Raw genomic sequence first — 26,545 nt, 5'->3', positions numbered from 1 at the left:
GTTCCAACAAGTGCCGGAGCTTCTGTTCTTGTATAATAGATGGTTGTAAACAAGCTGTCCTCCTGAAACTTGGCACTTCTGAATAAAACAGTGTCCAGGCAATATTTTCCACTTTGCTGATGAGACCAGAAGGTCAGAGTTCAGCTTGGCACCAGCATGTTTTCACTGGAAACAGACATATTTCTGCAGCACAGTGGCGGCAGTGACTGACTGCTGTCACAGGAATGTAGGTAGGAGGAGTTATTAATGAGCACATTGCATGCAATAGTGAGGTAACACATTCCTTTTGATGAGTCTTATACTGATACTCCTTATGCCTAGACCACATAAAGCAACAGATTATTTTCACAATTTTTTTTTTCACTCTTATTGGCGGACAAAATATAGCTCTGCGAAATTTACTGATATTTGAAGGGGTTCGGATTTGTGCAGTGAGGTTATATGAGGCACTTGTCCAAAGTCAGTGTGTTACCCACAGTAGATGGCAGTCGACAGGCTGCCAGTTTGGAGAAGCAGCAGGAGCACTAGGGCTTTGTTGTTTTTATGGCAGTTTTATGGAGTTGCGTCAGTGCTATCAAGTATCAAAAAATACCCCAAATAAATGTTCATACCTTAGGAGAAAATCCTCTAGTTGCGTTAATTTTTTATATTGTAAAACTGCTTTGAATGGAAAAATGCCAAGGTGCAGAAACACAAATTATAGAGTTGATTTAGACAACTTAAGTTTAACATTTATTTTGATAAATGATATTATATTTTTATGTTATGAAACTGCTTGAAATGTGTAAATTTAATGTGACAAATAAAACCAAAGATTTGTACCATAATGTGTAATGTAATTTTAATTTTTATTAAGATGGATTTTATAAAAAATGTATCAACATTAGTATTGTTCAGGAACCAGTATCAAAGTCAAGGTATCATTACTTGTACCAGTATCAAAAGATTTTGAAGCATACCCAGCCCTAAGTGGACAGGGTCAGCAGCAAAACCTATTTTTGTCACTTAAAAGAGACCTACATAAAAATAAAATTGTTATCACTTTAAGTGTACACTTCATTTAGAATGGTTTGACAGTTTCACCTTGCCGTCAGACAGCTTTTTCAAATGAGAAACTGCCATTACATAAGCTAAATATTGCTTTCTGCAAAGCAACCAAACTCCGTTGGTAAAAACAGCAGTTTTCCCTCGCTGAACACCGGAGTTTCTGGTCTACTGCTAACTTGACCACGTAGGTATTTTGTGACTTCAGTGTTTTAAAAAGTTAGATTGGATTCACCCAAGTTATACAATAACACAAACAAACAAACCAATTGAGGCAGCAGAAGACCAGCAACTCCTGTGTTATGCAAGGAAAAATTGCTGATTTTGCTAGTAGAGTTTGGTTTGTTTGTAGAAACTGATATTTGGCTTGTGTCTCCAGTCTGACAGGACTATCTACATTGAAAATATTCTAAATATACCGTACATTTAACTAATATGAATTTTTTTTAGGTGGCTAAAATATGTTTTGCTGCTGACCCTGCTAGCATCTACTGAAGGAAATACACTGACTATCAGTAAGTCACAGTTCCACTTCAAATAATCCAAAGTAGTCCCAAAGTTATATCTGTGATTACTGTGCACTGAAAAACCTCACAGGATGAAGAGGATGTGAAGTTGGTCGTGGCCAGGAAAAAATAGGGTAACAAGACATGCTGATTCTGCAAAGTAAATGTGTTTTTAGAATATGTCATTTATATTGTATTCTAAATGGCTGCCTTGTAAACATGGGTCATAGCAACAGGCACAACAACAGTGGGATTTTGGTCCTGAACTTCGACAGTGTTGCTGCACAGTATGAAGAGGCCTCAGTAGCTCCTGTATGCAGCCAGTGCTACAATAATAGTAGCACAGGTCTATGCAATTAAAAATAAAGATAAAGAAGAAATGTCCTATCTTGTCAGATGTGTAGATTTATAAATGTTAAATGGTTGCTCTTTAACATTTCATTCTATTATGTTCCTTTTAAATGAATTCATGTGAGATCCTTCCACAACAATTTAATTGAATCGCTGTGGGTCATTCCTTCTCTCGCTCCTCTCATTTCCTGTCACCTCTCCGCTTCGCTATAAAAAAAAAAGTAATTAAAATCCAAAACATAAGAGATGAAACAAGTTAAGTTCAAACAGCTACACAAAAGCCATCAGTGAAGAAAAGCTATACAGTTAAAGTAGGTTTTAGTAAGATATTTAAAAGAGGACATTGGCCAAAGGAGTCGATGACATGCCTCTTAAATTTTTGTTTCTATTTACATTGTTGCTCTATGATTCACCAGACATTCATTGCATCCAACATACCTCAACACTAAAATCCTACAGGTTTTTAATAGACCCATCTCGTACAGCGTGACCTGCACTGAACTTCTGCCTCTCTTCACCTGCTGACATCTCTGTGCAGGCAGAACCAACTCCATTTTTGTAGGGCTGCACAATAAATTGCAATTGCCATAAAATCGCAGTATGGCCAAGTGCAATATCCAAATCACAGAACCAGAAGCAAATCAATTTTTTTGGAAAAGTAAAAATGTATGAGAAAACAGTATTATAACGAGCTACTGTAGAGCTGCATAGATGACCTGGCCTAAAATTCTTTTTCTCGAGATGAAAGAAAACATGTTTGTTTGGTACAGACCTCAATGGGTTTTTTTTTCCAGTGAACATGAAAATTGTTATGCAAAACTGATCATTTCCACTAATGGTATTGGATATCATAATAGCAATTTCATGCAAAATAATCACAATCTGACTTTTTTACCAAGTCGTGCAGCCCTTGTTTTTTGTAGGAGTAGAGACCATGATTAGAAATGGACATTGTCTCTAAATGCAATGGAAAGGTGCCTCAAGGAATAAAAATAGTAGTCAATAACTGAACCCTACAATTCACATGTTCTTGTTGACGTTGTATGATTATCTACAGTAGTGTCTGTCTGTTTTCTCAGCACCATATTTGTCTTTTCACAACTTCTTACCATTTCTCTTTCACTTCCTCTATTGGTCTAATTATATTTTCCATGGAGGTCAGGGACAAGTGATCGGAAAAGAGAAAGGACATACTTAAACCGTTTTTTGACTTCTTAAACCCAGACATTGTAAAGGCAGTGAAAACAGTCTTCATCCATCAGGGCATCTCTGTATTTTGAGAAATAGTGAGAAAAAAAGATGAATGTGTCAGCCAGAATCTTCTTTATTTTGCACATGAACATAAACACACACACAGTGAAAGCTCTGACTCTGTCGGCTGAATGGCATATGGGTGTTGTTAAACTGGAGGCTGTGCCTTGCCAAGCCCCTGCTGCCGCCCTCTGCGAGTGGGTTAACTGACAGGGACACTGGGATCGGATTGGGCGAGAGAGCATGTGGGAAGGAGAGGGACAGATCGAGTTGGAGGATGTTGCCGGCTCATGACCAACCCTGTGTCACATGGCTGTTGCCATGACGATGCAGCAGCTGAGTTAGTAATGCAGGGTTATTTTTCCTGCTCGTCTAGCGCGCACAGACTGCAGCCGCCCGTGCCTCTGACACAGCGGAGTTTGCTCTAGTTGGCGTCAGATTATTTTATCCTCTTCTTCATACACAGTATAAGAGATGGATGTTTTACTATTTTATAATGGTTACATTAATGATGATGCTTTTTAATTCTTAGAGTGTGAAGAGTGCTGTGTAAAGCATTGAGAATAAAACAAAAATATAGCATTAGGGCTGCAACTAATGATTATTTTCTATGTCCAGTAATCTGTTGATTATTTTATTAGCTCATCTATTAGTTGTTTGGTCTATAAAATGCCAGAAAATGCTGATTGGTGTTTCCCAAAGCCAAAGATGATGCCCTCAAATGGATTTGATCACAACCCAAAGATATTCAGATTACTGTCATAACCCTTACAGTGAAACCACATAACTTTCCCATGTTTTCCACGTGGCCACATGTGATCATGTTGGAAAGATGTTGCCACACACACAATGAAACCGTTCCAAAATCACATTTCCCATGTGCAAAGAACAGGTTTAACATATGAAAAACACATGTTCCACATATTTCACATGTGATTTTGCACATTGACATTTATGAAATTAATGAGGTTTTTCTTTAAGGGAAAAAAATAAAGAAACTAGACTTAATAAACTGGAATCAGAGAATTTGACTTGTCCTTTAAAAAAAAAAGACTCCTAACTCATTAAATTTCAAAATGTTGGCATTTAATAAAGCAATTTATAATCAGTTAATTGTTGCAGCTCTAATTAGAGTTGAAACAATCAATTTATCAGTAGTCAACTAATTCTTAATAATTTTTCTAAGTCTCATAGTCAAGGATGATTGTTTGCTCAGTGGCAAAAGATATTATTGTTCTAAAACTAAGACATTTTAACCACGGTACAGCAGATATGATTGGCCAATTTTCTGACACTTGATTGTTTAATCAGTTTGCTGCTTTTCTTTGTCTTTTATGATACAGTATTAACTAAATGTCTTTAGATATTGGACTGTTGGACACAAAATAATTTGAAGAGGTCAGTTTGGACTTGGAGGAATTCTGATGGGCTTTTTCTGTTTAATCAGATTAATCAACAGCTGCAGTTGTAATTTTTAGATCTTCATAACTCCAAAGTGACGGTTTGCTCTGTGACACAAGATATCGACATATCACCGTCTTAAAGGCAAGAATGAATAATCTTGTCAGGTTTCTCAGGGATTCTGCTTTTCTTTGTTTTGTATCATTATTATTTAAATATCTTTGGATTTTGAACTGTTGTTTGGAGAAAACTAGGGCTGCCACTAACGATTATTCTATTTAGCATTTTCGCGATGAATCAATAATCATTACGTCTATAAAACGAAAGACATTTGAGGAAGTTGTGAAAGATGTTCATCACAATATCCCAGAGCCAGTGTGACGTCTGTAAGTTCCTTTGCAGCAGCAAATGTTTGACATGGATTATCAAAATAATTGGCAGCAATTTTTTAACACTGACTAATCGATTAATTGACAAATTGTTGCAGCTCTAGACAAAATCAGACATTTGTTGATGTCTCCTTGAGCTCTAGGATATTAGGATTATTACTATTTTCTGATATTTAATAGACAAAATTAATAATCAGTAAATCAGGAAAATATTTGTAATGATTTATTGCTATTGAAAATTAGCATTAGTAATGGTTTCCAGTGATCCCCTGAATCCATGTTTGTCAGGGGATAAATGCATCAGCTCACTGTCCTGAGTGACTGATTTGCAACAGTAGCCTGTCCTGATAGAGAACACACTGTACGTAGTTAGAAGATAATCTGAACACATTACCCTTTCAGACACAGACAGTGTGTCTTTGTTTTCCAGTATGCAAACTCGGGTGTCTGTGTGTGTCTTCTGTTGTCGTGAACATTTCTGCTGGTTGTAAGTGGAGAACTGCTGATTTGATAACATCTGCGGTCAGATTCCTCTGTCAAAGCACTTGTCATTGAGACTTGAATGCCACAGTACGCTTCATTGTGGAAAGGGATTATGGGCTAACAATCACCACACACTCTCATAGGGACACACACCACCAGGGCAGATTTTGATCTAGGCCACGCTGTCAGACTAATGACACCCTGAAATATAAAATGAACCGCTCCAGCTTGGTCATGGCACCCACTTCAACACCCTTAAAAACGCTGGGTAATTGAGACTTTGACACTATGTTGAGCAGGGCTGAGTTCAGTGAAGTTAAAATTGTGACTTAATCTAGTAAAGCATCTGATTCTGACTCATTTCCTCCATTTGAAACAATACTAAAGGAGTGTTTTGTTTTCACTAAAACCATGAAAGAATACAAAATATTTCCAAATTAGATAATTAGTTTCCAAGTTGATTTTCATTTGGCTGAATTCACTTTATTTCTCCCTTTTACTTCTAACACAGTTGACCTATTGTTCCTCTATGTTCTTTGTAAAATTCAAATCACAAATATATACAAATGCTTGGTTTGAATTAAAGGGTGTTTAGTATGAAGTCTCCAAACTTACAAAACAACTAAGCTATTGGCTTCTTCAGACAAGGGAAATATCATTCACTCATTAAATAATTTCTTTGTTTTTTCAATAGACTTCAATCAGACAGGAGCCTGCTGGGCATCCTCTAACTGAAGTTTGAAAAAATATTCATAAAGCACTAAAATCAGATATTATGTGGATATTATTAATTAATTGATTATCAGAATAGCTGTCAACTAATCTATTAGTTGATTAATAACTGATTAATCTTTGCAACCCTAGTTTGTATTGCATCCTTAAATGTGACAAATGTGAAACAAAATGCAGTGTTGAAGGATTTGAACTAAGTTACAGGTTACTTCATCATCTACTGATGAAAAGTCTTGAGCCTTTTCTGAACTAAAATTTGTCATTTAACAAGAGCAAGTTTGTGGAAGTACATCCACTGTGTGGTATTTCCTCATTGTGTGGAAGACAGTCCTGGATGCTATCAGAGTTAACGTAAGCAGCTCTGTTCTGCTCTTTATTGGATTTAGTTTACATTCCAGCAACCTCAGCTAAACTTGTTATCCAGGACAGTGTTACATTCGCCATACACACCAGTTACTTCTCATAAATGCCTTTTCTCTTGTAACATTAAAACTGAAAACAAACTGTTTCACAATTCAAACCATTAAGTATAAATTTAACCTCTGTCCTGTTCGTTCAAGTATTTAAACTAAGCTGCCAAACAGGAATATGCTAGAATGAAAGATCTTACATTTATCATTATCATTATGTACTATCATAATACAAGAACCAACTACAATACAAGAACAGTGCTGTCTTCTACATGAGAAATGCTGCTGATGACGAAGCTGATTTTTGTAAGGGACATGTAGCTTTAGCCTCAGTCTTTTGCCACTGTAGGCTCTCCTACACACTTGGAAGGGGATGCTGAGACAACATGATTGCAAGTATTGATACCCTCTTTGCAGCTGCACATTTTCGTTCTCTCTTTTCCATAGCAAGTTGGCACACACTGCTGCTGTGTTCATAAATTCTCGCCTCCTCTCACTTCTCCACAGTGTTGTCTTGTTGTCACTCATCACATTTGCTCTGGTTGAATACTCATCATCATGTTATAGCTTTGTTATAGTTACTTTTTTAATTAACATCTAAAATTATATGCCCTCAATATTGAGTCCGTTATTTCCCCATGGTATTGAAAATGTTATTGAATATGGTTGTTTTTCCAAATTAGATCTTCCAGGATCATGACAACACTAATCATGAGGGAGATTAACAATTGTTGTCAAGATATTTAAATAAAAAACAAAAATGCCAACATGGTGGTGGCACTAGCATAAAAAAAGTCAGGGGATCAGCAGAGTCAGTTGGATTCATCCCCTGAGCATGATGAACGTTGTGAAGTGACATTAAATTTCATGCAAATTCAACTAATAATTGGTGGACCAAAATGATGGATACCTGGAGCCTTGCTGTTATAGAACAAAGTGATGCAGGTAGTCAGTGATATCTATAATTGCTGTACTGTGCTGACACCTGTATCTGAAACATCAAAATGCAAAATCCAAAATGCAAAGCATAATCACTTCTTTCATACACCTCTGCCATTCTAGACAAGCGGCTTCAGTCATGCTGCATTTAGGCAGTCTATAAGCCAATAAAGTAAGATTATATTTTGGCTCTTAAATCCGTGTGCAGGTAGCCATATAATCTCCTGACTGTATTTAGTTGACTAAACAACAAAAGGGCTCTTCCACAGGGCAGTGAGCTACTGCTGGAGTTGAGTTTCTCGTCCAGCAATCCACCAAAAAGAATACTAAGACAGAAGCCCTGAGTGGTTTGTCTTCATCATCAGTAACCCAACAATAAATCAGGCTCTTTAGCTTGACACTGGACTCACTTAACACAGACTTGGTCCTAGGATGTCCATCAGCCAGTCTTCCAGGGAAAGTAGATTTAATTGCTTGGCTGGGAGCGGAGTGTCCCAGGTCTCCTCTGGGACACAGCGATTGTTCCCCTCTCTGGGAACTTCTCATCATGTCTCAGTGTGTTAATTAAGACGGCAGAGTGGAGACTCTGCAGATGTTATTTAAAGATAGACGCACTTAATCAGAGAGACGGTGGTAATGTGAGGGACTGTACGAGAGATTCACACCAGCTCAAACAGGCTGGCAGCTCAACAGTGGCGATGGTGAGAATATACTCTACTGTACACACTACACTGGTGAGTAAATTGATATCGAGAAAGGACACGAGAGGGTGAAAAAGTTTTGAGCTGTATGTGTAACTACTTTTGTCTTTGCCGTGAAGGTTTGTGCATGTCGCCGATCACCATGAAGACATTTTACTTCCTGTGACATGATTTGCTTACAGCAACTCTTCCGTGTTATCTATCAGGACACGTTCAGGACAAGATATTATGTAAAACCAGCACGATTCCAGACAGGAGAGTTTGGAAGGTTGGTTCATAAACTGACTGTTTGCTAACTCTTGGTGATTGTTTCTAAGCTTCCTGGACTCACATAGCACATAGGCACCTGACAATAGCAGAGGCAGACTTACTGCTGAAAATCACAGTAATTTTTGTAACAATGTGTTCTTGATTTCACACAGAAGAAGACAAAGGCCGGCTTTCATTTTTGGTCAGTGGCTGCCATCACTGCCAGGTCTGGCAAGAAGGTGGCTACAATATTTATTTCAACCAAGCCAGACTGCTCTTGTTGGAACAGTGGAAAGACTATCAAAGACGGTTTTGGTGATGGTGGTTTCTTGTTGAGTTTAATCTTAGTTCGGTAAAAGAGAGAAACTTGAATTGAGAAGGTGTGCAGTTGTGTTTTTCTGTTTCATGAGGAAAATAGGTATAAGAATGTTTCATTTCATGACACTTTGTGAGTTTATTTTGTTTACTGGATGTAGAGAACGCCTGTAGCGTATGTACGGTACTCTGTGCTCATACACATCTCCCAGCTGAGACTCAGAAGGATGGGAGCAGACAGGAGGCGGGGAGAGGAATATATCTGGTTGCAGGACTGATGGGAAAAATTTAATCTATTAGCCAACCATAGATGACAATTGAGGTTTTCGTGAAATGTATCCACAACTGTTTGATGGGTTGTCATAAACTTTGTTTTTGGCATCCATGTTCCCATGAGAATGGATTGTAATAATATTTGTGATCTTCTGATTAAAAATGCAGCCATCTAGTCGTTGGTTTATCACCAAATACTTGCAAACCTGATGACATTCCCATCAGCCCGAGCTTTACTTTGTGTTTAGTAGTATTTAGAAAATGTTAGCATGCTAACATGCTTGGACATGGTAAACATTCCTGCTAAACATCATTATGTTAACATTAGCATTTAGCTAAGTACCACTCTGCAGCTTCACAGGCCTGCTAGCATGGCTGTGAACTCCTGGTCTTGATTTTTTTTTTTTTTTTTTACAGTAGGCCATTGTTTTGCAGAAAAGATATTTTGACATGTCACAGAAGGGAAAACGCACATGTGATTAATCAAATTCATGATGACTGAATACCATTTAGCTGCTTCAGGTTTCATGGTCATAGTATTGTTCATGTTGGCTCACTGTCACGTTGTCATGCCTCACTGGGGCACTGACTACAACAGAGCCATTGTTAATGTGATCAGTAACACCTGTGCTTTTCCTGCTATGACAAGTCCAAATGTTTCCTGAAAAAAGGACTGTTGCTTTGCTGTGATGGTGAAATTTGGAACTAGTGAAATAGCAGTGTTGTTTTTTGAACTTTTTTAGGGTAATTCACCTTTTTAAAATGTTTTTGCAGTCCAATTTTTGCTTGAATTGTGTTTGTACAAGAGTTTTTGAAAGTGTGCCACACTTTTGAGCATGCAGAGATCATGATCAGGACATTGTAGACTTCATTCTGAACTCTGGAATATAAACATATACATGCAGACTGTTTAGATGTAGACAATCTTTACTACTATTAATCTCTGTTAGTGTTTGTTCTTTTCATTTTTAATATACTTTAATATAATATATAATATAATATATTTTGCAATATACAGTAAATGGTGGATTTTTCTGCTTATCATTTAAATACTCCATTAATGTTAAAATTCCATTAATTTGAAAATAAGACAAACGTTTCAGCTTTTAAAGAAACATTTAGATAAGACAGTTGTAGCAAAGTCTGTCTCTTATTGTATTTAATGTAGTAACACAAATTTAATTGTCCGTTGTCATTGTTATTGGAAACTCGATTTTATCTCATCCTTTTATATTTTTTACAATGTGTCTTTCTTTTGAGCTGAAGTAAATGATTTCAAGCAGTCCCACACTTTGCTATTTTGAAGAAAAAAATGACAAATTGGGATATTTCCAAACAGAGTCTGTACATCCCAGGCAAAAAAATCTTTGTTTCTTGTGAATTTCCATGAGTGTCCAGACCAGTTACAACCAGACAGTTACAGCTTGTTTTTCTTTTAATCTGAGACCCTGGGAGCTTTCCATAGCAATGTTTGGAAGCCATCCAGTGCCTGCTGAGCTCTGGGTGTTGGCCCAGGTGCTTCCAGGTCACCTTTGGCATCGTAGCCTCACTTCAGTGTCTCTACGTCAGCGTTCGCCCTGCTGCTCAGCTCTGCCCTGCACACACTCACACACAAGAGGCCTCAAGTATAACAACCTGCTGCTGTTTACCAGCCAGATCAAAATCAAACACCAGCAGTTTTTCCCCAGCTGCACCTGCCAAACAAATATGCAAGCGTACCAGTTCTCTCCACAGTATTGATCTGACCCCACATGATCTTGTCAATCAATCGAACTGTTGTTTTTAATGAGTCTAATCTCCGCTTTGTCATGCAAGTTGCTCTCGGGCTGCACCAGTATTGAAGAGAGGCACGCAGAAGCTTTAACTTGTGTCAACCTCTGCACCTTTACCGCTGTCATTCAGCTGTCTCGGGACTGTCTGTCATTTCTCTAACAGTACAGCTGCTGTGCTCGTAGGGAGATGATGGTTGTCCATGTCTGTGTGGGCTTTGCTGCATTGTTCAGCTCTGTTATTTTTGAAAGTAGAAGCAAATTAGCATATCTGCCCTTTCTTTTGCTGCTTTTAAAAAATGCATAATTCCTGCTTGATTCTTATCTCAGCCGCCCACACACGAGGCAGTAGGCTTCAAGAAGGAAGCTCTGTCTCATTCCTCTCCTTCTCCTACATCCAGGTTATATTCGGCATTTCTTATTCAATACTTTTTCTTGAACTTTTTACAGCTTTTTTATTTTCCCATCAACTTCTGTTATTGCCGTATTAGATGCAGCAGTGTTCTTTCTTAAGCATGCATTATATTGTGTGTTATTTTGTTATTACAGAAGAAACACCAAAACTAGTGTCAGTGAGGTATACAACATACTTAAGAAAACTTAATTTAAGTTGTCTCAGTCTTTATACAAAGGTTATATTAGTTTTCTTGGGGTTTTCTTTGAAATCTGGGCAATCATGCATGGGTAGCGGGAGATCTCATGATTTCTGGCACTTGCGTGAGAATGGCAGCAAGTAAAGACAAAGTTTATGAGCTGAAGTGCAAGAGAGCATTTCAGTTATGCTGGACACAAGAGTTTATTTAGGGGGTGTTAACAATGGGGTCGTTTTTCAAAGGTAACTGATTGCTTGGCGGCAAATAGGGCTTCTGACAACCCCTCATCTGGGGCCTTGCCAGCTCTTGAAACATGAACTCTGAGGCAGGTTGAGGTAGGAAATCACTGTTTACCACGGTGTATCATTCATGTAGAGCTGCAATGATTAACTGATTAATTGATTACCAAATTAATCACCTTTTTTGAAAATTTTTAGAAAAATTCTCAAAATTCTCTGATTTCAGAAAATTCTCTGTGACAGTGAACTGAATATGTTTAGGTTATGAGGAAAACAAGACATTTGAGGATAACATCTTAGGTTTTGGGAAACACTGATTGACGTTTTTCCTCTATTTTCTAACATTTTAAAACAAACAACTGTTCATAGATTATTCAAGAAAATAATCAACCAATTAATCGACTATGAGAATAATTGTTAGTTGCAGACATACATTCATGTTTCATGTTGTTATTTTATAAATGCTAATAAATAAAACAATTTGTATAGGGGCAAGTAAAAAATGACTTTAAACAAGCAGATTTTTGACCAACTTGTCTGACCAGATAAGTAAAAAAAAAAAAAAGTCAACGTTGAACCCTGAGATTCTGCATTCACATGCAAATATTTGTTTATAGAGATTACTTCGTGACTGCCTTCATGGTTGCTGCTAATTGAACTTAAACAAGATATTGGTCCTCATGTTGTACATTTTTCCGTGTCATGTTATGTAAACATAGCAGAAGACGTCTTCTGCAATTCATACCATCACCATCACTAATATCACTTTCAGCTCTACCCCATACACCATCCCATTGCACTCCCATTTTCTGACACTGATGCAGCAGTTTTGTAGCCGAGTAACTATCATTTAGGTCATCTCAATCCTGGTATTATGATTGTTTGTATGAAATTGTTTTTGTCAAGCTTCCCTAAAGCTTTATTTTGAACATAACTCATTTTTAATAACTCTGGCTTCCTCACCCGCTGACTGCAAAGGTTCATTAACTCCAAGTAATGAAGTGATCATGACATTGTTTATTTGTGTTTTGGAACACTGCAGAAAGTAAGTCTACATTAAGAAGCAAATTTTAATATTTGCAGATTCATTTGATTTGATGGATGCAAAGAGAGTTGAATATATTTACTATCTGCCTCTTTGTGCCACATGTGAAGAGGAAGACTGTGAGCATATGTGTAACACTTACATGTGTTCGTTTGTACATTAACACACTTTTTCTCAGTGTGAATGTTTTTTTTCCTTCGTCCAGTCACTGGTAGTACAGAAACACATCAGACCAGTGAATTATGGATGTGCTGGGATCTGTGAAGCCATTTCTCTCACCTTCCTCTGAATAATTATGTTCCTCAGTACTTTCACTTTCTTTCTTTGGGAGGACAGTGTTACAAATTGGACGTGCAGATTTATTCTCACATTTGCTTTTGTGTCTTTTAGCCAGGAATGGCTCTGGGTTGCTCAGTGGGTCCACCACTTTGGTCCCTACAACTGTTTGATGGATTGCCATGAAATTTTTATTTAGACATTGCAGATGAAGCCTGCTGACTTTGTGATTTTCTGAGCAAGCAAGTAAGCAAGTCAAAGATTTCACTTATTCAGTGAACGATCTCAACATCTGCTCAATCATTTGGCATTAAGTATGTTCATGGTTCATGGTTCATGATTTCCAGACGATGAATCATAATGACTTTGGTGATGTCCAGACATCACCAGGAGGTTGACATTTTAGTTTTTTAATGAAAGCTCTCTGCAGTTATCGGATGGAGAAATCTAGAGAAGTAAAAAAGCTGCTGGATGGCTGTAGATGTTCGTCTATGTCTATGTTGACTTGAACACAGTCGTTTTCTGAATTGTCGATGTGGCTGCAGTGGTGTCCAAAGCTTAAGTGTTTGTCACACACAAACTGTAATTGTCTGTTGTGTTTGCTATTTTGGTGAAACCAAATCCTGTTTTGCCTCCTCGCAGGCCAGTACTCAGTTACACACCACATATTTAAGGGAACATAACCTCAGACTTAAGGCCTTTTAACCAGATACTGATTGGTTTATCTCTGCTTCCTTTCCCTGCACAGAGAGCAGCCCATCTTCAGTACACGGGCCCACGTCTTCCAGATCGACCCAAACACCAAGAAGAACTGGGTTCCCACCAGTAAACATGCCGTCACAGTCTCCTACTTCTTTGACAGTACCAGGAATGTATATCGAATCATCAGTCTGGATGGATCTAAGGTGTGTGTTCTGTATATAACATTCAGTATGGTGTTTGTGTGTTGTTTTGTTCCCTTTATGGAGCCCTGGATCAGCCTTTCCAGTGCCATCAATACAGCTTGTACATATTGTTCTATAACAGTATTTAGTATGTTTAATTCAGTCAAACATTTGTTTCATGGTCAGTTCTTCAAAATTCCAGCCATATGCTAATCAATATAAACTGAAGATTGTAAATGTGACTTGCAAACAACTGGATTTGGAGATAGAAAAATATAGATTTTTTTGTTTTTGAAGTTAGAAATTCCACTATCGTGACAATACTACTTTAAATATTGTAAATACGTACGTCTTTGATTTTGTCAGTATTGTCCTAAATACCATTTTTTGAGCTTCAAAGCTTCAGTGAGAACTGCCTGTGAAGGATTCAACGAAAATATTGGAATTATAAGTCCAACGAGAGACGAGGACAGGAGGGGAGACTTCAATCACCGTCTATTCCATCTCCGCCTCAAAGTCAACTTGAAGAATGAGTGTTGAACAGTTGCAAGAGCGGATTCTCAGGACTGCATTTGTGCATGCGGAGCAGAAATATTTACTTGTGTGGATGCTCTTCCGCTCACGGATACTGTTCTGTGTGTTTGTGTCACATGTGCACACCTGGCTTTATGTGTGTGGATTTTGAGACTAATTAAACACCATAGAGGAGCTCCATGTCTCACTCTTTATTAGTATTTTGTCTGTTGTTTTTTGAGCAGCAGACGCAATATCTCTTACACTTCAAAAAAGCCCCCTGCACCAATCACATACTGATTTAGACGTTGATTACCATGGTAATGGCAGAAGTTTTGAAACTTCGAAGCATTCAGGTCAGCCCTAAATATATCCCACCTCTGCTGTCAGCTTGTCTGACTTGTTTGCCTCGGCCTGTCCTCGGTGCTGAGGCAGTGAAGGGGCGGTCAGGCCTGTCATATCTATGTGGCAGTGATTATTTTAGTCTTGAGAGAGGTGCAGGGGTGGAGTTAGCATAGTTATGTAAGAGCCTCTCCGGGTGACTACTGCTGTTGTTGAACCAGCAAGTTTTGCTGTGTTCTGCTGGAAATAGCAGAGATTGGGTGGGCTGGTGCTGGAGGACATGATTATCCAGACAACAATAAGTCTTCTCAGCAGAGAAAAAGAAAACAAACAGACACAGAGGCCACATAGGGACAAAACTTCCTGGTTGCTTTTTTCCAAATTCTAGAGGTGAGAAAATTTGTGATAAAAAGTTGAGAAAAATGTTTGTTGAAAAAATAAACCAGTTAAAAGTTGCCTAACAGTTGTGTTCATGAACATACAGTGGTTCCTAGCGGTTAAGAATTTATTGGTGGATGTTAACCTCGCCACAGCGTCCTGCAGTAAACCCGTGAATCACTGTAACGTGTGAGGTGAAAGTCTTAGCAGACATTAAGTTCCTCTTTAACCTCTTCATTCAGACATCCAGCTGCCATTAGTCTCTTTAAGATGTTGTATGTTCAGTTTTAAAGATAGACTGAAACTACTAGTATCATATGAAACTAGATGACCTAGAATCCACTGGTACCAACCATGTCATACCAGCTTGTTGTGAAGTTGGCTAAATAATGTTTCAAAGTTTGGCAAAATTTTTCAAAGGAGTCCCTTGATGTCTATCTCAAGATGTCTTCATGTAAATGGTTTTGTGGTTAATCAAGAGTCACAGACATGCCTACTTTATACTAATCCCATGCAGTTTGTGACAAAAAAACGTACTTTCTTGCATGAAGTATAAATTGCAATACTTCTGCATACTATATATCCTAAGCAGTATTAGAGTTGCATAAATTGGGTCTAATTGGAAAGCTGAGACGTATTGAGGAATATTGGTTTTTTTTTGTTGTTGTTGTTGTTTTTTCAGAATAAGGGCAAAAACAGTATATTGTGTTCATGTAAATGTAGCCAAGGAGCCCATTGTGACCTCTAGGATAATCACAACCTCACAAAACTTCCAAACCACAAACTAGAGACCTGGGGCATTCAGAGGATGGATCACTTTTCTACGTGTATATATACAGAAGTACTCGACATCCAATTGCAGAAAAACACAGTCTCCAAAATGTAAAATGTCTTTGATACCAAATAACAGCGTACATTTTTCTATGGTGCTCTTCAAGTTCCCGATGTCTTAATGGTATATTGGAGGGATTTCAGACTATTTTCATCAATTCTCGAGTCCACGGTAATGGTTGAATTGTGCATCAAATCTGTGTAATAAATGGTATCAACCCAAAAAACAACTTATGAGACATAATAGAATGTGGGAATGGTTATTATATACTTCCATGTTAGTGTTTTAAATCCTTATTTTATTTTAAGCCCTTATTTACATTTTTTAATAGAAAACTTTGTCACACAGTGCTGAGCTGCATCTCAGATTTATCTCCAGGTTATTAATTTTCAGGTGACGTGTACGACTTTTAGGAGGACAATATACCATTGACCTTCTATCTCCCCCTAAAGACACCCCGTCCCTACCTAAAAATGACAAAAATGCGTCTCTGGTAGTGAGGGAAGGATTGGAAAAGGTTAAAGATATGTCGCAAAACAATCTCAACTCAAGTTCCACTTAATCGCTCATGGAAAGCTTGAACATTTACAGTTTCATGGCAGAGTAAATCTGTTGATGAGAACTGTGTGATCCGTGGAAACCAAGCGGACCTTGAGCTGAGATCTCTTTTGTCAACTGTTTCCGAGGTGAAGAGTAAACTGTGAATATTAAAAGCATCTCACCAGGAAATTTGATATTTCTCTCATAATAACCATCTGTGCTCGCCTCTCTCCCAACACTGCCAGCGAGTCCTCCCACGCTGATCAATAACATTACAGTCAGTTGGACACTCCTCAGAACTCCTCATTGACTGCTTCCTTTTTACCAAACAGTGGGAATACAAACCTACGTCTCCACACGACACACACACACTCACATTCACCTGGTCCCAGTAGATATTAGGCATCTATCTGCTCTCGCCAAAGGCAGCTGTCCCCACTTACAGCCCTGTTTTCTGAATAAATGAAGCTTTAGCGACAGTATATTTATTCTGACATGTTGTCCTGTCTCCTCCACAGGCCATTATCAACAGCACCATCACCCCCAACATGACGTTCACCAAGACATCGCAGAAGTTTGGCCAGTGGGCCGACAGCCGGGCGAACACTGTGTACGGCCTCGGATTCTCGTCTGAGAGCAATCTGGTCAAGGTGAGAATACGGGACTCAGACCCACAAGAGATTTTGATTTAAGTTTGTACACGCTCCCCCAAAAACAAGTTCTTGTTGATTTTCCATCCCTGCTGTGGTTTTATTTGCTCCTGTTATTTTTAGTTTGCAGATAAGTTTGCTGAGTTCAAGGAGGCAGCGCGGTTAGCCAAGGAGAAGTCTCAGGAGAAGATGGAGCTCACCAGCACTCCCTCTCAGGTACCGAACACCGTCACCACCACTGAACCCCTGGCAGGCTTTGTCCACTTAAATCTCTCTTTAAAGAAGTTAACTTAACCATATAGACAAGTTTTCAGTTTATTGAAACTTAAAAAAAAAACTTATTGTCATGATAGCTTCAGTCTCAGCTCATGTTGATGGACATACGTCAGTGTTAGCATACATGAAATTGCTGCCGTTTTGCCTGCGGCACAAGTTAAAGATGGGTTAAGTGATTCTGGAGAAAGATAGTTGATCGCTGGGAGTCTGAGGTCTTATTGTACTATTTTCGTTCTGCACAAATTGAAAGCACAATAGCCCCTTGTCATACAAGCAGGGTTGCCAGGTTTGTGGGACAAAACCAGCCCAAAACCGGCTTCATGTGATGTGTGCCAGGCCTGTGTGTGTACGTGCTTATCTGGAGTCGGTTTGGTAGGATTTAGGTATAAATAAATGATTTCATTTCACATATGGATGTGTATTTATAGACATTATTAATGTAATACATGTGAAATGGGTCTACCCAACCAGTGGGCACAAAAAGCATCTTGTTGCAGGCACATGAGGAATTATTAATATGTCATATTCCTTAAAAGGAGTTTGGTGTAACATTTTCCCCACAGTGTGCAGGGAGCTGTAGTTTAATTCTGACTGCTAATACTATATGTATATTTTTTATGTTTTGTCACCACTAGGCTACAGAAACACTATGTAACTGCTAATGTATAAGGTTGTCAGAGCTTGTGGAATGTGTTTTCTGTGTTACTTTAGCGTTAATGAGGTTGGTAATGAGCCCCATGTGACACTGAAGCCAGACTGTTATGAATCACTGCTCATTAGAGATTAATAAGAACTCATTGTAGTCATGCATGACGACTCCTGTAGCACAAGTTACAAGTTATGAAGCTGATTTATGTTTCACTCAACGTTAAACTCACATTCAGCCACCAAGTTTAACACCTTGTGGCTTGTTTTACCTCCTCTGCTCTCCCTAATGATTCCTCCCCAGGGTGGCGGTGTAAAAAGGAATGTGTTGTCAGTCAACAAACCTGTTAAAAAGAAGGTAAAAAGAAGTGGAAAGAATCATTTTCATGACTCCAATGGCCCCTTTTCCCAGTCTTACCCCCAGTTAATGATGAAATCTCTCCTCGGGTGTCTCCCCTGCAGCACTCTATCAAAAAAACTGCTTGCAATGATGGATTAGACGGATTTCTGCATATCAATAAAGCTCAGGCTTATAATTTATTATCCTTGTTTTGATATGTGATACCAGTCTTCATTTTCAGGAGAATCCTGTCATCAGTCTTGTCTATCATCCCGATGTCTGACTAACTACCAGAGGAACCCCCGTCTTTCTGAATTTCCCATATAAATCTTTCACAGACGGCCCTCCACTTCTCCTTTCATGCTCTCAAAAAGTGACAGTCAGCTGCAATTAGGGATGTTTGAGTAGCTGCCAATCACAAGTGACAACAACTTTATACAGATGAATGGAAAAAGTGAGACAGTTGCTTGAGAAAAACAGACTCACAGTTCTGAAATGAAGACATAAAGTATGTCAGAAGTATTTTTAAGCTCTATGAGGGGCACAAAAATGGCCTTAAAAGAAACAAATATGAATTGACACACAGAGAAAAGATCCTGTCATTTGAAGTTCATTTTGTGTCCAGTGTTTATTTCGGAGTAATGATCAAAATGTTTATAATTCAGAGCATTTCTGATTACATTTCAGCAGAAAATCCTGTTCATTTTTGAGAGCATGGAGTCACTTACACATTATCACAGTTGATTTATTGTGAATCATAATCCAGATATAAAGGAATAGTTCAACATTTTAGGGAAATGTACTTGTTTGCCTTCTTGCTCAGAGTTCAAATAAGAGGATCAGTATCACTCTTGTCTGTATTCTAAATGTGAAACGAGAGCAAGGAGACTAAGTCTGAATTATTTTGAAAAGATATCCAATTGCTATTATTTTCACTGATATTGCAAAATGATCACTTATTGTCAAATATTGTGCCTCAAGAAAATATTCAGTTAATTGTTGAAGCCTACAGGAGAGGGTTCGCTTCGCACAAAGACGGGAAAAAGAGGGATACATGTGACCTGACACTGTTCAAACAAGTTTCATATTTACTGTACAGACATGAGAGTGGTACCAATCTTCTCTGACTCTCGACATGGCAGCAAATTAACTTTATTTTCCTAAAATATTGAGCTTCTTTCTTCAGCAAAATTCTTTTTTTTTCTAATAACATTTTTGACTGTTTCACCGATGTGTCCGAGCAGGAGTCAGCACCGGGTGATCTGCAGTCACCTTTGACCTCAGAGAGCATCAACGGTACGGACGACGAGAGAGTCACACCAGACACGCCGAAGCACACCGAACCCAGAGCAGAGCCTTCCCAGAATGCACTGCCCTTCTCACACAGGTAAAACCGGAGCCAGGTAAACCTCAGGTCGGAGAGTTTAAACAGAGACAAAATAAAACTTTTCTCTCATTAGGGTTGTGTTTTTCTAATAGTTAACCCACCCTGATCGTGAGCTCATCTCATCCAGTGGAGTAAATGAGAGTTACTTGTCCGTTAGTGACTCTCCAGAGTGCTGATTTAAAATGAAATTGGCACAGTGCAGCGCAGATCGCTGCAGCTCATGTCGATTCATTCATTCATTATTAATCTGGTCCCGCAGGCCTCTGGACAGCATTAAAGCATTACAGTAAAACACTACGCATGCTTCCTATTAATTATAAACCACTAAATGAGTAGAGATAGTTTTGTCTGCTGTGCTTCAGGGCATATTAATGCAGCAGGAACACTTAGTTTAAAAAAGTTATAATCATGTATGAATTAAAGTTTTCTAAAATGCTTTTCTTTTTTGCAAATGACCATAAATCATGAATGTGACACAGAACAGAACTCCTGTTGGGTTTTGGTTTTATTTCAAGTTAAATGCTCAGTGACTATCAGTAGGAGCATTTTATATGGTCCACTACAGATTATTATTTAACAGTTTTTGTAATCTATGACTTGTTTAAGTTATTTCTCAAGCAAAGATGTCATATATTTACATTGCCAATTAAATATATTTGTTTTTTGACTGTTGATTGGACAGATTGATGCCCTTTTTTCACTATTATTTGACATTTTATATTCTATTCTAAGTAACATGAAAACATATAAAAGAACAGAAGGAAACATGAACCATGTGGTCATTATTTAAATGAAACAGCTGTGCAGTTTGTGCAGGGATGTGCAGAAGTTCTCAGTATGATGTATAGGGAACTTTGCAATGAGATGTGTGTTAATGTAATGTATGGATACATGCAGTAACATACAATGTTAATGTGACATGTAGAAGGTGGGGGCGGGGGCGGGTATGAGCGACAGTGTCAGTAGGGGTCTCTGGCCGTGTTGATGAGGCCAGCTGCAGTTTGTGGCGTGAGGTTTTGGTTTTGAATGATCTTGCTCTTGGACAGTCAGATGGTAGTGAGCTTATTTAATATTACTGGGGGAGTATTTAACATGTTGTGCTTCAGTGGTTAATATTGTCATACAAATCATAAGAATATGCCCAAGCAATGCATTAATTTAATGAATTTTACAAATGTATTTATAGTCAGATCTACATGTGCCATAATGATTATAAGCCTATTTAATTTCACAAATTCACACAGTCTGTGAATTTTTTTTCCCAGCTGTCTTTCCAGCATTTGGCAGCTGCATCTGTGTTGCTTCTAGCCTGGATTATGTGTTTAAATTCTTAATTTATGTCTAGATAGATGTATTATAATGAACCAGACAGTGTATGCAAAGAAGGCGCCCAGTCAGTCCAATGCCCTGTCTAATTCTATTATACATCTATGATTATTATAGTTTGTAAAAAGTAGACTTGTCCAGGCCATGCCATGCTTGCAATCGGCCAGATGATGCAAATATTGGCCCTGTTATGTGAACGCTCTCGTGGCTACATCGGGAAAACCCTGTTTTGGTTTACTGCTTGATTCCACCGGGCACGCCTGTGTCGGTTATGGCTGCGTTACGTCCACCAGAGCTGATTGTGGCCATTTTGCACCATTCTTCCAGTGCGTCACAGAAGTGTCTCTCCACTCCACTGCGCTTCACATACGTGCCAAGTCTATTTTTGACAAGCTGCACAGAGCAGATTGAGCAGGCAGGAAGTCAGACTCAAAAAACAGCTTAGAGAATATGTTCAGTTTTCAAAATAAAAGATCACGTGCAAACTCACAATCATGTAAACAGACAAAAAAGAAACTATTGAACCATGTAACCTACTTATTCATGGTGGTGGCACAAAAAGAAAGGAACCAAGAGGACCAAGTCAACAAAATCAGGTCGGCAAAACACTGCAGCTGAGATGCTGCTGGTGGGACATGCAGCCATGTGGGGGACGAATCAAAACACGGTGGAATCAGCAGTTGGATGTGGCCACTTTGGCCATTTTGAGTTTGATGATGCTACCATGCTGACCTTTATTTGACTAAAATTTAACTTTAGTCCCTTTTGATCAGTTGCTTTGCCAATTATTGTTAATGATTCATAAAAATGATGGGGTGGAGGAGTGTAAACTTTTTTCAGCCTCTGAAGGGGAGCATGACAGAACAAGTTAGCCTGACAGCTTTTGTTGGGTTTAGTGAAGCCAGTTAATAAAAAGATATCCTGGGTATGTTGAGCTTGGTTCACAGGACCACTGGTGTTTAATGACAACAAAAGAAAATCACAGCATGTGGTTTCCGGTAGAAAAGTAGAAAAAGTAGCGTGTTTATTCAAGTACTGTGTTTAAGTATAATGTTGTCAATCTGGTATGTGTACTTTACTTGAGTCTTTCTAATTTATGTTACTTTATACTTCCACAAAAGTTATTTGATTGATTAGCCACAAGTTGCAATATTAATGTGCCAATGACTTATTCCTCTAATATAACATGAACACAGTCCTTTCTATTTAATGAGTACTTTTTTTTTTTACTTAAAGTGCCCTGATTGAATGCCTGGAGTATTTTTCAATGCGATATTACTACTTTTACTTAAGTTACCGATATGAAAACTTCTTCCACTGCTGGTCAGTGAGGTCAGTCTGTTTGGTGTGACAGCAGTATTCATTACAGTAAACAGCTTTGGCATGTAAAAGGATTATGGGTAGATGACGACAGACCTGACATCTGATAGGCTGCAGCTCCTCGTGCTTGGAAAGCCTCACACACCATGAAGTGGAGCCGTTTAACTGAAGTTACAGGAACTGAAGCTGTTTTTCCAGCCTCACATGATGACAGTTTACTAAATCCGGGTTTCATGGCTCACTTAGTGTTGGTCGGCATGAACTGGTGTTTACATGTGTTCATTTGGCAGAGACGCTTTGTCTAAAGCGACGTACAAATGAAGTACAATCCAAGCCACAATAGATCAAACCAAAAATGCAACAAATTTAACTTTTCCATGACAGAAACTTAAAATAAGTCCTTTTGTTTTAGCTCGTAATCACCAGTAGGTGATCCAGTGACCTTTCATTTCAACAGGGAATTTCCTGCACAGACTCAGGAAAACTAACAGCCACCTTACTTATGATTAAAACTATAAACCAGATAGTTACTGATAAAAACAATCACTGGTTGCAGCCCTACTACTCGTGTTCTTGTCTCTTCCTCTCATCCCAGTTCATCCAGCATTAATAAGCACTGGGAGGCAGAGCTAGCGGCGCTGAAGGGGAACAACGCCAAGCTGACGGCGGCTCTGCTCGAGTCCACGGCCAACGTCAAACAGTGGAAACAACAGCTGGCGGCCTATCAGGAGGAAGCTGAGAGGCTACACAAACGGGTATCAGCCACTGCACAGATAAACTGACCTGATGTGTTGAAAGTTCATTTTTAAGATGCTGTGATGAAGGTTTGTTTTTTTGTTTTCCAGGTGACGGAGCTGGAGTGTGTGAGCGGCCAAACGACAGTGATCAAATCCCAAAAGACAGAACTGAACCAAACGATAGAGGAGCTGGAGGTGGCTCTGAAGGCCAAGGAGGAGGTACGAGGACTCTGTTACAACAGACATGTTTGTGTAATGAGTGTTACATAAATGTGTATCTTATATTATCTCAATATTTTTTAATTACTTCCAGGAGTTAGAGAGGCTCAAAGCAGAGGTGGAGAGTGCCAATGAGTTCCAGTCTCAGAAAGACTCCCTCACACTGAAACTACAGGTGAGTAATAAATTGTGCTTAACCTGCAGCTGATTAGGGGGGTCACATGAGAAACTGATCATTGGTCACCCTCTGAATTGTGGGCTAATATTTTGTTGGCAATGTTCAAAACTTGATGTTTTACTCATGTAAGTACGGCATTGAGTGAATAAAGTTACAGTTTAATATAAAAGATCCAGTTCATTATCATTGCCAGTGAACACAGTACTGACCCCTTTCAAAATAAAGGTTTGATGACAGTTTAATGGTAACCAAAATGCTGTTGACTGTCTGTCTTTGCTAGATTTCCTTTTATTAATTTGTGTTTTCAGTTATGTTTTGTTTGTCTGTCCTTGTGTGTTTTGTCTCTGTGTCAGTCATTGTTTTACCTGTAACCTTTTTTCTAGTGATAACTTCAGTTTGCCAATAAAAAAACCCCAAAACATTTTCCTTTCATTAAATTCCTGTATTAAAGTGTACATTATATGAGTCTGGACAGACATGGATGTGGACAGCAACTTGACTGGTTGGTGAAGACATACAACCGCGAGGCGCTAACTCTAGTTTTTGTGTGTGTTTTTATTTGTTTTGATTTTATTTGTGGTTTGTTTCAGGACACGGAGTCGAGGAACCAGACGTTGGAGGCCCAGCTGAGCGAGCTGGAGCAGCGCCTGGAGAGCAGCCAGCAGGAGAGGGAAGCCTTCCGCAAGAGCCTGCGCTCGCTGCTGGAGCTGCTGGACAGCAAGATCTTTGAGCTGACGGAGCTGCGGGACACACTGGCCAAGCTCCTGGAGGGCAGCTAAAGAGACCAACACCTCCACTAACGCCACCAGTAACACCACCAGTAACACCACTACAGCCAGCGCTCAAAGAGGAATCACCTGCATGTGGGCACTCACATCGTCACGGACACGTAAAACAACTTGAATTCTCTCTTTTCTTTTCCACAAGTATACGTGTAAAAGAGTATGTTTACACACAACTTTATGCATTAACGGTACACACACATTTTTGCTACGGTACACGTTTACAAACACGCCAAGTAAAGTGACGAGGCTTTGCTTGGATCATGCCTTCCCTCCGCTCCACTCTGGAATATTCTGAACAACGCGTTCAAACTCTGAATTTGATTACTTTTGTCTCTTTGAATGTCACTCCGTTTGATGGGACGTCAAATTTTTTTTTGCTCCTTCAATCATTAAGACTTTATTAATTAAAGATGACCTGCGCTTTTTTTTTTTTTCTTTTGAGCTTTGCTTCTTTGGTGCATCCTCCAAAGTCTTTCTCTTCCTCACGTCATCGTCAGCCAAATGAACCCGAGAAGGACTCAGCTTTGAGATTTTTAGTTATTTGGACTTTTGAAGGGGTCGAATGTCATGAAGAGAAAACAAATGTTCCTCCTGCGGCTGAAATCCATCAAGGGACTGCCAAAAAACAAACAAACAAACAAACAAACAAAAAAAAAAAAAACGCCGAGTACGGTGAGGACAACGTCTTATATTCTTCTACAATATACGAGCAATACAAAAAAGGGAGCATCAGAGGGTAAACTAACACTAACACTCTCACTTTCAGGTAAATTTTACTCTCGGATACATTTAGACCACAAGCGAGGCGGGATTTTACTCAACAGTCTTTCTTTCTATACACTTTTTTTAAAGAATACTACTATAATGACTTCATAGTGCACTTGTAAAAATGGAGTTTGTGTGTGTGAGTGAATCAGATGTTTTCTTTATTTCCCCTCTTTGTTTCTGTTGCAACTTGAAGTGCAATGATTGAATCCTTTTTTTTTTGTTAATTTATTACTAAAGTAACATACTGAAGTTGTACAAAAGCAAAGATCTTTATTTACATCTTGTTTTCACTTAATCTTTTTTTAAATTCTTGTCTCGTACGTGGGTGTCAAGGTGGGTTTTAGTTCTTTTTGGAAAAAAACTGGCAATATTTTGAACTATTTATCGCAGCGTTTATCGCAGGTTGGATTTGCAGAGAATCTTTTTTCTTTTTTTTTCTTTTGCCAAATACCGTTTTTCCTGTACAGATTTGAGTTTTTGCTGATGTTGCCTTTGGTACAGAGATGCATCAATGGTAGCTATAACTGGCGGTACTTTAGTTTGTGGGGTTTACTATTGCCAAAAATTCAGCAACGACATTTAAAGAGGAAAACAGCAGTGTGTAACACCTGAAGAACACTATTTAAGGGCTTGTTGTTGGTTCGGGTACTTTTGGGAGACTTGAATGACTTTATCACGTTGAAAATAATGAATATTGCAGCTTGAAAGGGAAAAAAACATTTGAATAAAGACTTTTAAATGTTGATTATACCACATGCTTAAAAACACAAATTGTAATTTTGAGTTTATAGTAAAACTAAACCAAATGAAAATCATGAAGTCGTGTTGTTCTTTGCAAGCTGGTATTCAACTCATTTATGTTTTACAGCAAATTATAATTTTTAAATGTTTAAAAACCACCAAAATGTAGTTTTAAACAGTTGCATGGGCATTTTTAAGTGTTAAAGGGATAGTTCAGATTATTTTGAAGTGGAGTTGTATGAGGTACTTATCCAGTCAGTGTATTACCCACAGTAGATGGCGGTTGAAACACAGTTAGTTTGGAGAAACAACACAAGTACCAGTCTAGTCAGCAGCAAAACATATTTTAGCCACTTAAAGAAGGTCCACCTAAAAAAAAAAAAAAAAATCAACATTAGTTTAAGAGTACGCTATATTTAGAATATTTTCACTGCTTTACTCTGCCATCAGACAGCCGTTTCTTACAGGAAACTGCTGTTGTATCAGCCAAAAACAACTCAGTCTGCCAGTTTGTTTTTGTTATTGTACATGTGACTTTGGTATTTAAAAGGGTAAGTCAGATTCACTAAACAACTGCATTATAGCCTGTTATAAACCAGTTATTACATATTTGTATACTGCTTATAAATGCTAATTAGGTGGAGTTGAAGCAAAATATTATTCACATCCAGCAAAGTGATAAGGGACACCTTCGTACACCAAGAGCAATTCAAATACG

General features: G+C 38.5%; 1 protein-coding gene across 1 annotated transcript in view; it reads left to right on the top strand.

Annotated features, from left to right (window-relative positions):
• The window catches only part of homer1 (homer scaffold protein 1), a 28,849-nt gene extending 2,948 nt beyond the window's left edge, over window positions 1–25,901 (top strand). The window contains exons 2-9 of the mRNA XM_084745817.1: window positions 13,715–13,871; window positions 16,974–17,105; window positions 17,229–17,321; window positions 19,611–19,753; window positions 22,995–23,154; window positions 23,245–23,355; window positions 23,450–23,530; window positions 24,124–25,901. Of these exons, the coding sequence (XP_084601943.1) occupies window positions 13,715–13,871; window positions 16,974–17,105; window positions 17,229–17,321; window positions 19,611–19,753; window positions 22,995–23,154; window positions 23,245–23,355; window positions 23,450–23,530; window positions 24,124–24,312 (1,066 nt within the window). The 3' untranslated portion in view covers window positions 24,313–25,901. The remainder of the gene's footprint in view (window positions 1–13,714; window positions 13,872–16,973; window positions 17,106–17,228; window positions 17,322–19,610; window positions 19,754–22,994; window positions 23,155–23,244; window positions 23,356–23,449; window positions 23,531–24,123) is intronic.
• Window positions 25,902–26,545: the final 644 nt, after the last annotated feature.

Source organism: Lutjanus erythropterus, chromosome 20 (assembly GCF_056507025.1).
Source record: "Lutjanus erythropterus isolate fLutEry1 chromosome 20, fLutEry1.hap2, whole genome shotgun sequence".
NCBI lineage: Eukaryota > Metazoa > Chordata > Actinopteri > Lutjaniformes > Lutjanidae > Lutjanus > Lutjanus erythropterus.
This window is presented reverse-complemented; position numbering and strand designations above follow the sequence as displayed.